This window comes from Carya illinoinensis, chromosome 3, assembly GCF_018687715.1.
Source record: "Carya illinoinensis cultivar Pawnee chromosome 3, C.illinoinensisPawnee_v1, whole genome shotgun sequence".
Taxonomy (NCBI): domain Eukaryota; kingdom Viridiplantae; phylum Streptophyta; class Magnoliopsida; order Fagales; family Juglandaceae; genus Carya; species Carya illinoinensis.
This window is the reverse complement of record NC_056754.1, coordinates 6,541,916-6,555,181: the sequence shown is the minus strand read 5'-3', so window position 1 is coordinate 6,555,181 and position 13,266 is coordinate 6,541,916. Positions and strand designations below refer to the sequence as shown.

At 36.0% G+C, this 13,266-nt stretch overlaps 2 protein-coding genes across 8 annotated transcripts; both read right to left on the bottom strand.

Annotated features, from left to right (window-relative positions):
• Positions 1-386: 386 nt before the first annotated feature.
• On the bottom strand, positions 387-3,865 carry LOC122303391 (uncharacterized protein At4g22758-like). Of its 2 annotated transcripts, none has more exons than XM_043115163.1 (3): positions 3,166-3,865; positions 2,744-2,963; positions 387-777 (listed from the first exon to the last, which is right to left on the bottom strand). In XM_043115163.1, exons 1-2 carry the CDS (start codon positions 3,443-3,445, stop codon positions 2,788-2,790), a joined length of 456 nt encoding a protein of 151 aa, XP_042971097.1. In that variant the 5' UTR covers positions 3,446-3,865; the 3' UTR covers positions 387-777; positions 2,744-2,787. The 2 variants fall into 2 exon arrangements, with proteins under 2 accessions (XP_042971097.1, XP_042971096.1); XM_043115162.1 differs by lacking the exon at positions 387-777 and adding an exon at positions 1,284-1,648 and having other exon boundaries at positions 3,166-3,862.
• Positions 3,866-5,834: 1,969 nt separating this feature from the next.
• LOC122302886 (protein PTST, chloroplastic) lies at positions 5,835-12,998 on the bottom strand. 6 transcript variants are annotated; one of them, XM_043114338.1, is made up of 10 exons: positions 12,795-12,996; positions 11,969-12,155; positions 11,155-11,189; positions 10,666-10,969; positions 9,789-9,878; positions 8,603-8,671; positions 7,751-7,856; positions 7,169-7,257; positions 6,425-6,537; positions 5,835-6,346 (listed from the first exon to the last, which is right to left on the bottom strand). In XM_043114338.1, exons 3-10 carry the CDS (start codon positions 11,172-11,174, stop codon positions 6,244-6,246), a joined length of 894 nt encoding a protein of 297 aa, XP_042970272.1. In that variant the 5' UTR covers positions 11,175-11,189; positions 11,969-12,155; positions 12,795-12,996; the 3' UTR covers positions 5,835-6,243. The 6 variants fall into 6 exon arrangements, with proteins under 6 accessions (XP_042970272.1, XP_042970273.1, XP_042970275.1 ...); XM_043114339.1 differs by having other exon boundaries at positions 11,969-12,124; XM_043114341.1 differs by lacking the exon at positions 11,969-12,155 and having other exon boundaries at positions 5,835-6,237; positions 6,347-6,537; positions 12,795-12,997.
• Between the last annotated feature and the right edge of the window lie 268 nt (positions 12,999-13,266).

The window sequence follows — 13,266 nt, the reverse complement described above, 5'->3', positions numbered from 1 at the left end:
AGCTAACACGTTCTATTTATAGTTCCCATCAAATGAGGCGTTCAAAACCCTACATTGTAAGTGATCTGGAACATTGGCTCGAGCGAAGGGTCGAGCGCCGAAATCTGCCTGAGTTCGCTCGAGCGCCATGTCGAGCGAGTATCGAGCGGTAGACTCTGCCTGAGTTCGCTCGAGCTCAGTGTCGAGCGAGGGTCGAGCGACACACTCTGCCTGGGTTCGCTTGAGCTCAGTGTCGAGCGAGGGTCGAGCGGTTGAATCTGCCTGAGTTCGCTCGAGCCGTATGTCGAGCGAGGGTCGAGCGGTTGAATCTGCCTGAGTTCGCTCGAGCGCTCTGTCGAGCGAGGGTCGAGCGAAGTCGCTTCTTTTGACCAATAATGAGCACACTTCCAGCCCACTTCAAGCCTTCCGCAACAACACTTGTTACAACACTATTTTACACAGGTTTTCACAAGAATATGCCAACACGCTCATTTTTCCCTCAACAGGGTTAAACCGGATGGCAAGTTCGTTACGAAGAATGCTGAAGGACTATCTAATCCCATTTGGGACGAGAAAAGGTGCATTCATCTGTTAGGAAAGCCTTCAACTTGGAGGTGGTGAGGCTTTGTTCTAATTCGAACTCAGGAACCTCTTCCGGTATAGTTGTAGTGGGCAGGGCTCAGATTCGACTACCACGGAGACTTTACAAGAAAAAACATGAGCGACTTGGACTTGTGAGACTTGAAGCTGGGCCGCTGCTTAAGGCTGAAGGGCATATAGTATTCTCCATGCATGGACCTGAGAAAGAAGAAGAAAGTTATCGTTATCGACTAGTTTTTTTTTTTTGGTTATTAGGTTGCTTTTCAATTCTTTCTTAATTTCGGATCGAAATCTATTAAATCGATCCAGTAATGGAAATTTAGTGATATATATTGATATTTGGCCTTATATATATATTCAATTTCCTGATCATTTTATACTACTTGTTAAGGTAACCCCTCTCGTACCCATAATCATATATTCATTATTCGTTGATCTGAAGTTTTTCAATGCATGGTCATATTAATATATATGTCTTTTCCTTAATTTACACAATCCGCCGGAGTTACCATTTCCAGATACTTACCGTTCATGTGATCATTGAAGTCTAATCACCAGGAAATGTACGGTTCTATGATTGGTTATTAATTTGTTTTATTTTAAGTATTTAACATCAAGAATTCGTAACAAAATTATATATCAATATTACCGCAAAATATTCCCTCTTGGAACTTCTGTACGACCATGAAGGCGACGTTACAACGTACTGCGAATAGCACTCCATATATGATAAATAATAATACTAATAATCACACCATATAAATCTTGGAATGTAATCAGCAGATGCTTTTTCACTCCTTCATTCTTTGGATATACAAATCACGAAATATCAAATCTAAGAGAGAGGCGCGATTATTTTGAGAAAGTATTGCCACTCAGAAACTCTAGCTAGCATGCATTCAAGTAATCCTCCAGAACAGGGCAATGCGCGCGGAGGCGGCATGCAGCCATCTTAGCACTGATAAACACCACTCGAGATCACGTAATTAAGCTGGGAGAAGATAAACAGAGTTGATTTTTTCCACGATTGTGACGAAGGTTAATCATGATCTAGCGTACGTACTTCATCCTGGACGTACATCACATTAAGTAGTTAACTTAAAAGAAAGATGAAGATAACCATCTTAATTTAATTCGCCCAACAACTGATCAACATCTACATATAACGGGAATCTTTCAACGTAGTCTGCGTAAAATTAACCTTCCTTTTGACATTGAGATATAAAAACCTGGGTGATCCCTGGCTAATCGGTGGCAAGCATGCAATGGTTGAGGTTAACGTAAAGGCACTTCCTTTATATTTTTCTGAAATATTGGTTCTGGTAACACACGTAGTCAGCTAGCTAGTCATGTTAACTTGGACTTTGACAGCACTTTGACCCTTACTAACTATTTTGATAAAGGAAAAATATAATTGTAAGTATAATTATGTACTAATTTGATATGATTAGTCAAAAAATAGATTTTATAAAAAATAGTGTTAATTTAAAATTTAAGTATAAATAAATCAAATTAATACCTAATTTTACTTACAAAACTCTTTGATGAAATGGCTATAATAATTTTTAATGTCCCTCTAGAATTGTTTGACTTGTAGTTCTCAGTAGGTGCATGACACTCATACACACAACACCATTAATCACGGCCGACAACAATAAGACATGATTAATATGTGCCTTTTGGCTTGTTAATTGACACCCACATTCTGGTGCATGATCGCACATAAAACGTCCTTGAAACAAGAGCCTCTATTTTGAGTCTTGACAAAGTCAGTACTTCTTTTTTATTTTTTTTTTTCAAAAGTTAAAGTACTTCTTTAATCGCCCACCTCCCCCAATTATGTTCGGAATGAGTTGTTCTATTGAATTACCAAAACCGTTGCTTTGCCAAAAGTACAAGGAACAATGGGACAAGAAACCACGAGATATATACCAATATAATTAATAAAGTAGTTTATATGCCAAACAAGATGCCAACGCATTCAAAAGTCTAAGGTCTAGGGAATATTTCTTGAATTTACTGGTGGAGAGAATTTATCCTCTAACAGTTAGATTGTTTCATACGCCAAAAGTATGTCATGAAAGCCAGCTTGTGTTATGATCACATGCATTCACATTCACAACCATAATAATCGATCAAAGATATGGAGTATTATAACACTAACCTCGTAAGAGAGTAGATCCTCCGATTATGACAAAACGTAGAGGCTTAATGAGACAATATATTCCTGCCAAAGGGCTTGTTAAGCCATGCTTTCCAGCTGCTAGTTCGCTTTTTAGCTATCATCTCCGACCTCCCTTCGGTCATCTGTGGCTGCCTCTGCTTCTTGCACAGCACAAAGTTCCTCCCCCCTCGGGATCCTACCGATTCCCACGGATTTAAAGCTACAAAAAAGTTGCAAATATGGAAAAAATAGACTATAAGAAATAATATGGGAAACAAAAAATTCTAAGAAATTTTTGTCCATCAATACATTGAAAGTAAACATATTGTTCGCTAATGGACAGCATAAAGGAAAGGAGCAATATTCGATTAAAATTCAAAAGAACCGAGATTTAACGAAGGGTGGAAACGTGACATGAATACCATCGAATCCCGCATCGGAGCAATACAGAACGAAATCATTGACATCGGAACCAAGAACCGGAAGCCGGCCTTCACGGGCATAGGTCTTTAGAGAAGTGTCAATGACGCCAGCGACAAGATCATTCTCATACACCACAAACCTCAATGGTCCTGCGCTCCCAAGAACATTGACTGTGATCAAGAATCTGTTATTCTTCTGAACCTTCACGCTTTGAATATCATTGTTAACCTTCCTGGGCTTCTGCAACACCGTCTTCTCCGAGACGACGTTCTTCTTCATGATCTCTTTTCAGTTTTTTTTTTTTTTTATTCGTCTCTCTTTTTCTTCTCTATTTGGATTCTAAATTTCCCCGGTTTCAAAGACACAAGTGGAACTAAACTACATACATACGTTGGTTTTTCCTAGAGGGAGAGGGAGTGTCGGAGGTGCGGGGGGTTTAGGGGTCGAGGCCAAGGCAGCGATAGTACCAGGCTTGTTTGCAGGAACCAAAGGAGGAGGAGGAGTTAGTGGAGGGCAACGCGTGTGGCGTAGGCGCAGTTGCCCTCGGAGAGAGAGGAAGGAGAACTTGCATGAAAGAAAGAGGTGTTTCCACCATTCAAGAATGAGTAGAAAGAGAGTAAGAGACTTGCGGGATTTGTATAAAGGAGAAGAATATATCAGCCAGACGGAGGAATACCTTTTGGGTTGCAACTGCTTAGAAACGGACTTGGCTTTTAATGGGATAGCGGCCAGCTTATTTGAGCTACATGCATTTTCAGATTTTCTTTCTATAATATACACACACGTACACATCATACGTATACGTATACAAACATACAAACAGGGAATTCTACACTGTACATAAAATTTTAAAATAATCTTTATTTTAAAATTTATCTACTATATTACATCAAATCACGTTATCATACAAGTTTACTTTTATTAAATCTTCGTGGAGCATATCTATCATTTTTCTTGAAATTTACGTGTGAAATGGGTTTTAATTTTTAATATTTAATGTTCGAAAATTTCAGTCCACAGCTTTTTTTTTTTTTTTTAATACAATGGTGGGTTTGAATCTAGTTCTCTTAATTGTAAACCAAACTAGCTTGATGCCTTCTAATTTAAAAGACCTTAACCAGGCCACAACTTTAGATCAATTTATACCTATAATTCTAAAACATTACAAACGGATATATTATTTATTAATTCACGTAGATACACATATCTTCTTATATTTTTAATATACATAAAAATCTTTAAGTCATTATAAATTTTTATATAAATAAATTTATAAATTGATGTTAGAAATGGTACATTATATTATAAAGCTACTTTTATTATAAAGTAAATATAATATATATCATATAAAACAATATCATTTTATGAAATTTTTTTATGATTGTAGTACTTCTTTTATATATAGATAAATCTACTATGCCATTCAAAGTGTATCGTTTCATTTGACTGCTCCTCAAATTAATTTTTTTTACTTAATAATTAAATAAATAATTTTTAGTATATTAATATATTTTTTTTATTTTTTAAAAATATTAAAATATATATTTAAAAAGAAGTAAGAAAAAAGTACATTTGTGTGAACCGGTGGCGGTAGCATAACTCTTATATATATATATATATATATATATATATATTCGGGTAGCATGGGAGGGAGAAAAAATGATAGTATTGGAGTAAAATAATTGGTACCGTTGGTGGCATTTGGTGCACGCGCGATTCATGTTGATTCCACAGTATAATTTTCAGGGACCAGATGACCTTTCTGTTTTTTTGCTTTTTTTTGGTTTTTATTGAGCAGGTGGTGATTATGGTGGCGGCATGCGATATATTTCGAGCCCACGTTTTGAATTAAGATTTATTAGATATATGGAGTACTATACAAATACAAAATGGACATTATTGAGTAGAAAAATATATATATAAATAGACATTATTGTTGTATTATATGTAAAGCTTGTCCTATTGATCAACTGCTCATGTATGGACGGTGCTGAATGTCGTATATTTTGTGACTTATCCGTGCAGCTTGCGTTCTTCTCAATTAACAAATATCAATAAGTAATGGTTTGATTACAAATTGACCCGGTCGAGATTTCTACACTCCACCATTATATTGTTGTTGTTGTTGTTGATTTTTTCTTATTATTATTATTATTATTTTATAAAAATTTAAAATTTCTAATTTTTTCCTTAGGGAGAGCCCTATTTGACTATCATAATTGACACTCATTAGCAATTTCAATATACATTTTCAATAATTTTAAATTATTCTAAATGAAAAAAATGATAAATTTCAATGAAGAAAAATGATATTCGCAATCCGAGAAGGCCTAACGGGAAACAACCCCACCTTATTAATTAAAATGCCGAATGACATTTCCCAAACATATTACGTACCATATTATGTCACCATATGGTTGTAGCCATAAATAACCTTTGAGGAGTTGTTCAAAAATGTTATTTGTACATATCTTGTGCTAATTAGATCGATTGAGCAAATCTCACGTTGGTCATATTTTATTCTAATCACGCTTCTATTTTTTTTTTTTTTTAAAAAATTGAATTAAAGTCAACCGCTCTGATAATTAGATAGAATATTAACGATGAAGATGAGATGTGTTTAAGACATATACATAGAAAATATTAAAAAAATAATAATGCATACAAATAAGAAGGCATCTATACCTATACATAATAGAAAAATGGTCCAACTTACATCACGATCTTTAGAGAGAGAACAACTCAGAAGTCAGAAGTTTGCCTCCACGCGGCAAATGAAGTTGTTGATTAAGAAAAGTCAGGAAAAATCTTGAAACATTTGGGTGGCATATTCACAAGCCACCTATAGGAGTCAATTGCTTCTGCTCTTCCAAAGCAACTCTCTCTCTCTCTCTCTCTCTCTCTCTCTCTCTCATATGCAAGAGTTTTTTTTTTTCCAACATTCGCATTTTTGCAGATTCTATTATGCTTGTGTACTACAAGACTTTATACAAACAGAGTAAAAGAGGCTCAAACTAGAAAAGAGGCCAGTCACTCTCTGTATTAGCAATATTGAGATCAGAACAGCAGACCTGCAATTATTCCACAATTAATAAGTTATTTTTCATTAGTCCCTCACCAACGGTAGGATATTCTGGAGATAGGTGCCACTCTCCATCCACCATGAACTTGATTTCGTACCTTCAAACCATAAAATGACGGTTCAGAAGTAGAAGATGAAGAAGCAGGAGTTTTAAGCGTGGCTCAATTGAGTGGTACCTTCCAGGTCTTAGCATCAACGTTGCTGAGAACTTGGTGAAAGAACCAGTGTATTCTGGTGATAAGTGCTCTCCTTGACTCCATCCGTCGAACGTTCCCATTACTTGCACACTCTGATCCACAAACGAAAATTGAAGATTTTCTTCATCCCAAATAAGAAAGATTTGGATTGCAATTACATTTGCCTTCCTGTAATTGATTATTAGTATTTTTAACCAAGTGCATAAATAAATGGAAAAAATTGCATTTTTTCATACTAAACTGCTGGGTTGTTTGCAACGTCCACCTAAACTTTTTAACTTTTTGAGTAATCAATCACTGAGCTATGTGATCAGTTGCCACATTCCTCATTCTTTAAAATTTTATTTTTAATAGACAATGCAAAATTTTGCAGTAGATCATTACAATTTTACTTTGAATTAAAAAAGAAACGGGTCATCTTAAAGTCCTCCCCTGAAACTTGAACAAAATTTTATTCTCACAGGTATAGGAGGTGTGCTAATAGAGCTAAAAAGGAGAGAGCTCTACTGCTCTAGGATCACACCAAAGCTCCAAGCTAAGCAATTCGAAAAGTAACTTATAAGCAGATTTAAGTTATAAGATTTGAAGACTATAGCTCAACCTTCATCTTGAACTGAAGTGGCCAGTGTCATTATAAATTAATATGTTTTGATTACCTAATATAAGTGACACCCCTTTCATGAGCAAAGAAAAATCCAAGGTGTGTATTAAGAGCATGCTTACCTCGGCCATGCCACACCAGAATAAGGAAACCTCCTTGGATTGCACACCATCCACATCCTTTATCTGTTCCTTCAGCTTTTCATGTACAGCTTTATACAGACACAAAGGCAACCAAATTATTAAGAGTACAATTTGTCTTCCTTCCCTAGACAGTCAAATAAGAACAGGAACTTCTTCCATAGAAACAAAGTGATATCTTTAAGTTTAAAGAGTCTGTCCATCATATCAAAGAAGTTCATGGGTCTCTTGATATTTAAACCTTATCAGAGTACAATTTGTCTTCCTTCCCTAGACAGTCAAGTAAGACAGGAAATTCTTCAATAAAGCCCACCAGAGAGTTATTCATCTAGAGGTATCATAAGAAAGTTATTCATGTGATTAAGTGCATCATACCCACCAGTTACTAAGAATCTCACAACTCGCATTCACTCACTCACACACATGCACGCGCGCACACACAGATGTTTGTACGTATATACACGCATCACATCCATCAAAGAAAGCACCAAATCGAATTGGCAGGACTTGGTTAGAAGTGAAGAAATATGTCAATCTGAAGCAAGGAGATGGTCATGAGCATACCTTCTAAACGGGAAAGAAGATGAGATTGAATGTATCTCCCATTAATCTTTCTTGAACCTGCCGGAATGGGAGATTTAACTATTTCTTCTGCAAGTGTGACCAAAGCCTGTCCATGCAAATCAAATTAAAGAATCATAATGTCAGAAGTTTAGATGTTAATTTTAATGGGATGCATGAAAAGAATCAATTAACGTAAAGACTCTGAAACTAAGGTAAAGACTGAAAAGTTTAGATGTTACTTTAACAAATTAAGGTAAAGACACTGAAACTATACGTACAGTTAAGAATCAATTTTTGACAAGTCAGATTCTTAAAGCTGGAAGCAGTCCCTATATGCTAAGGAACAACTGTAGGTTCAAATATTCTGGAAATTTATGTATCCACGAAAAAACAGGTTAACTATTATCTTTCAGTAAGCTTTAGGGTAATGTTATAAGATCTTGTTTACATAATGTTATTGCTCAAGTGATGAGACTGCCAACAATGAAACAATCTGATCCTGATATTTTGTTTAAGCAATCATTGGAAGTATAATCAGACAATATTTAGTCAAGCCACTTCACTCAGCCAGAAGGTGCCATCTTGAACCATTTCAGCAGACTACAGATGATAAATGTACTTGATATAACACTTGCTATTCTAGCAATATAGATGCTAGAGTATTAAAAGTGTTGCTTGTATTACAGATAAATACAAACTTTCTTTTTTAGGCAAGAGGATAGAATTTACACTATACAGATGATGGTCGAGAAAGTCGAATATGGAATGAAGAATGTTGACCTAATTGAGACTTGGATTATTCAAATGGCATAGCCATAACCTCGTGACAGACATCATAGATTAATAACAGACCTGAATTTCAAGTTCCATGACAGCAAGTTCGCTTTTGAAATTTACCAACGCATCCTCCTTTATGTACAACTGCATAGATCAGACATTAAAAGAAGATGTGGGTCTAAAGGCTTTTCTTATAAACAATAATCTGATCAAAATTCTGCTGCTCATTTGCTTTGGATCTCAGAAGCAGCCACACCCTTCCAATCAGAGATGTTAGGAACAATTTTCTCATCAATGTTTTTTGCATGGTATCCCCTTAGATCCCATTATTTTACTTATAAAAAAAAAATTCTTAAAGTTTCTCTTCATATGTTTTTCATAGCAAGCATAATGAGCCGGGAAAATGGTTAAGTGTCAGATTTATATTCTACTCAGCAAACCAAAAATGCTTCGCGTCAGATATCAATGCTAGAGGCCTAGAATAATTTTTTATGCATGTCATGGAATTATTTATTTAATAATTCATATTTGTTTAGGCATTAGACAAAAGCATTGGATTGTTCAGGAATCTTCCACACTTCCTGTTGTGATCTCTGATTTGTCCTCTACCCTTTTAGTATCAACCCCACACATTATACATGCTTTGCAGCTAGTACACCCATGTAAGGGTGTTGGGGGAAGGTGTGTTTCAGGACAAAGGAGTTAACCAAAATATAGCATCCGAGCCCGTTTACTTTCTCTTGTATTGACCTACAAGTACAAAGGTCCTGGTGGAGGACTGCTGTAGAACCCCATATGCTGTGCATGCTTGGACTGAGGATTCTATTTTAAGGGTTGGGCATATGGGGGCTGGGGCTGTTTACTTTCGTAATTCTCAAGCCATGTTCACCCATGCCATAGCACATAAATGGCTTTGTGGGTTTGTGCAGTACTCATAATTCTTCTACCATTCAAAAACCAAAGGAATTGCAGTGATATTTTCTCTGCAACCCCTCCCCTCCCCACAGACACAGAGAGAGAGAGAGAGAGAGAGAGAGAGAGAGAGAGAGAGAGAGAGAGAGAGAGAGAGAGACCAAGCAGACAAATGAAAAGATCTTATGTGGAAATTATATGTTTCTTATTGCTATTAACATGCAAGCCATCACTGTGCAATTGTTCTCGAATCAGAATGTAACCACACCAGTAACAACACTAGCAAAGCTGAATTTAGATCTTAATTTAGGAATATCTTGAGAGGCATACCATGGAAATATCTACAAACCTGTCGTTTGAGAAAGCGATTTTGTTGATTTGCTTCACTTAATTTTTTAATGAGCTTTTCTCTTTCAGAATCAGCCAACAGTGACTTCAGCTGACATATAATTACCATTAAGCATTAGCTCTAAAAATCTAAAAGCAGTAGTATGTATGCTAGTCACAATAAAGTCAACAACAACAACTAAGCGTTTTAAGCTAAGCTGATTGGGTTATTACTGTGCAATAATTTTTAGCATGTGTCTTTCAATACTGATGTGAGATCAAAGTACTTTCGTAGTTTTACACCACATTATAGCTCATTGGAAACCCCAAAGGAAATCCCAGTTTACAGTCTCCCATTTTCAAACTCAATGAGATAAAACCAGCCTACAGCCGTCATGAAGATATATCACAACTAATAATACAGGGGTCATGCAAGGATCCCCATTAGTTTTTCTGTTTTAACTTTTAAGTTTGATACTTCGATAAACTACTTCTAATATTTCCAATTTTTTTTTTTTTTTTGTAACAGAGAAATTTATTAAAGGAGAGAGGAAGCCTAGTGTCAACTAGAAGTGCATTATAGGTTCTTGAGAGAAAAATATTCCATTTCAATAAATCTATCCAATATGCAAGAAGAATGAAATTTGGATCTAAAAACAATTCATCAATTTTTTATTTACAATCCATCTCCAAACTTGTGCTAGCGGCAACCAAGAGATTGAGATAAAACTTTTTTTTTTGATAGGTAGAGATTGAGATAAAACTACATGACTGTCTGAAAATTTAATTTTAAAGAGATCGAGATAAGAGATCATTTCTGGAAAGTGGATCAAAAGAAGAACACATTTCATGTTTTCAACTCATCATAAAATAACTATATAAAGAAAATGTGACTTTACCTCATCACTTCCTAGTGGTTGAGCAAGAACTTCCTCTGGCATTTCAATTGCATCATCACTACTAGAATAATCTTCTGACTTGAGCGATGAAGATTCCTCCAAACTAACAGACATTGAATATCTTCTCCGGGACATATGGGCCATAGGGTGCTTTCCAGTAGAAGATTGATGTGTGTAAGTCAAACTTTGGTAGCCCATTCTCAAATTCCAACCAGCTACATTATATGGAAGTTTGTGAATATTTTCCCCACCTGACGTTCTTGAATTTCTTAAGAACCATGACGTGTGTTTGTCCAGGCAATGCCTATACAGATCATTAAGAAAGTGAGTTGCATCTGTGAAGTCCCTAGGAATTCAAAGCAAAGATTTAAAGGAACAAAAGGATCATACTACAAACAATTAACACTTCCTAAAATCTAAACAAAAAAAAAAGAGAGAGAGAGAGAGAGAGAGAGAGAGAAAGACTGAAAGAATGTCAAGGAGGCCTACCTTGCAGTACCTAAATCCATGTTGAAAAGTTTCTCCTGAAAAATAGATGCAACAAGATGATAATGATCAGTATCATGATATACAGCAGCAAGCATGCTAAATCTGAGTAATGCTATCTAAGTAATTAAAAAAAACACCCATTAATCTTATGTGACATTCTTCCTACTAGTACTTGCACCAAATTTTCTGAAATAATCTAAAATATAAACCATACAAAAAATGCCATTTTCATATAAATCCAGCACCCAATTTTCGACTCTCATGGTCATACAGATAACAAAATAGCTTGAACTAGAAGTCCAAGCCTACCATAGGTCAAGTTCAATATTGTCTCATTTATTGTTTTATTTATCTTAGTTGATATCTGATTTTTTTTAGCTCATATGGTGTAGCTTAGGAGTCTTGATTTTGTTATTAGAAGTTTAGTATCGAGTAAGCATCTAGGGCAATAAGTGGTGTAACCTTATGCTATTTCTGTGCTGAAGAAGCTTGTGTCGAAGACGCCACAATCAAGTTTAGTTCTACTCTTGCTTATAATGAGACAGCACAATCACCAATTTGAGAAGAAACTTTAAACTCCTTTTCTTCCCAAGGCCTATCTTTATTTTTCTAATTATAAACCTTTGGGAGAAAAAAGAGTTGCACACTACTGTCTCGGACACCAAATTGATGCAGAACGAAATCAATGAAAGAAAATCTTAGGAAGAAAAAGGAGTTGCACACTACTTTCTCAGACACCAAATTGATGCAGAACGAAATCAATGAAAGAAAAATAGAAAAATAAAGATAGGCCTTAGGAAGAAAAGGCGTGTAACGTTTCTTCTCCAATGGCTGACTGTGGCGCTCATCACAACCAAGGGTCCAAGAGTAGGTGAGTCACACCAAACACAATATTCTAGACTGATTCAGAGATGAAAATAGCTTGATGTACACCACATAACCTTTTAGAGGCTTGCTTGATATTGATCTTCTATTCAATGACAATAACAAAATAAAGACTCCTAAGCAAAACCAAATGAAGTGAACATAGGTCAAATACTAACAAAACTGAACAGCATATAATAAATTTACACAAATAACATAATACATAAGATAATATTGAACTGGACTTAAGGGCAGAGTTGAACTTCCAATTCCAGCACAAGATGGTTGTCTGCATCATGCGATGAGACCACGAAGAATTTTAAATGAAGTAGCAACCATTGAAAAGGAATTTCAAACACTAAAAAGGGTCATTCTTGAAGAAAAATGCAGTAACCAACCCGTCTCCATCTACCCCTCTGTCTCAGATCTTTACCCCCAAAAATGTCATTCTAAAAGATATATGTCGCTTGGTTGAGCCAATCAAAAGAATCAGCATTTTCAGCTCTTCTGGACGGAGCACTCAATGGAACAAGGAGGCTTTCCTCTCGAAAAAATTGCAATAACAAATAAATTTCTCTGAACTTAGGCGTAGGTTTTGATCATCCATCTCTCTCTCACAGGCGCGCGCGCGCGCGAAACAATCACAATCAAAACGGAGCTTTCACACAAACGGAAGCAGAGAACAAACTATAAATAAATGGGCCCAGATGTACAGCCAATAACGAATCAATAATGCTTAAGGAAATTAAATGCAGAAACTACTTTTGAGCGCTTACAAAAGTGAGTTCAGAGTTCGCGGGCGGGCTCTTCGAAAGGGCAATCAATCTTCAGGAACAGAGTACTCTTGGTGGCGAAGCGATGATTCTGTGTGTGGCAGCGAGAGCTGGTGGTCCCGTAAAATTGACACGTGTTAGAAGGCAGTCCGGTCGCGTGGTTCACTGGAAGAAGCCGATCTTTGGGATGGCACAAGACAGATTAGAGAATTGGGGGAGAGCACGTGATAAATACGGTTCGAATTGGATGGGCCATGGGTGACAGTGGGCCGGTCCAACAGCTCAGTCAGATAATAAATTCTAACGAGACCCAAAATAATACACACTTCCATAGCCTAAGAATGTGATATCAAATTAGAATTTTGCTACTCTACATACCACATTTTTCTATTCTTTATAAATTTTTTTATCTTTATTATTTTTAAAAAAATTAAATTCTTCTATTCATTATCCATATATCAAATATTTGATAAAA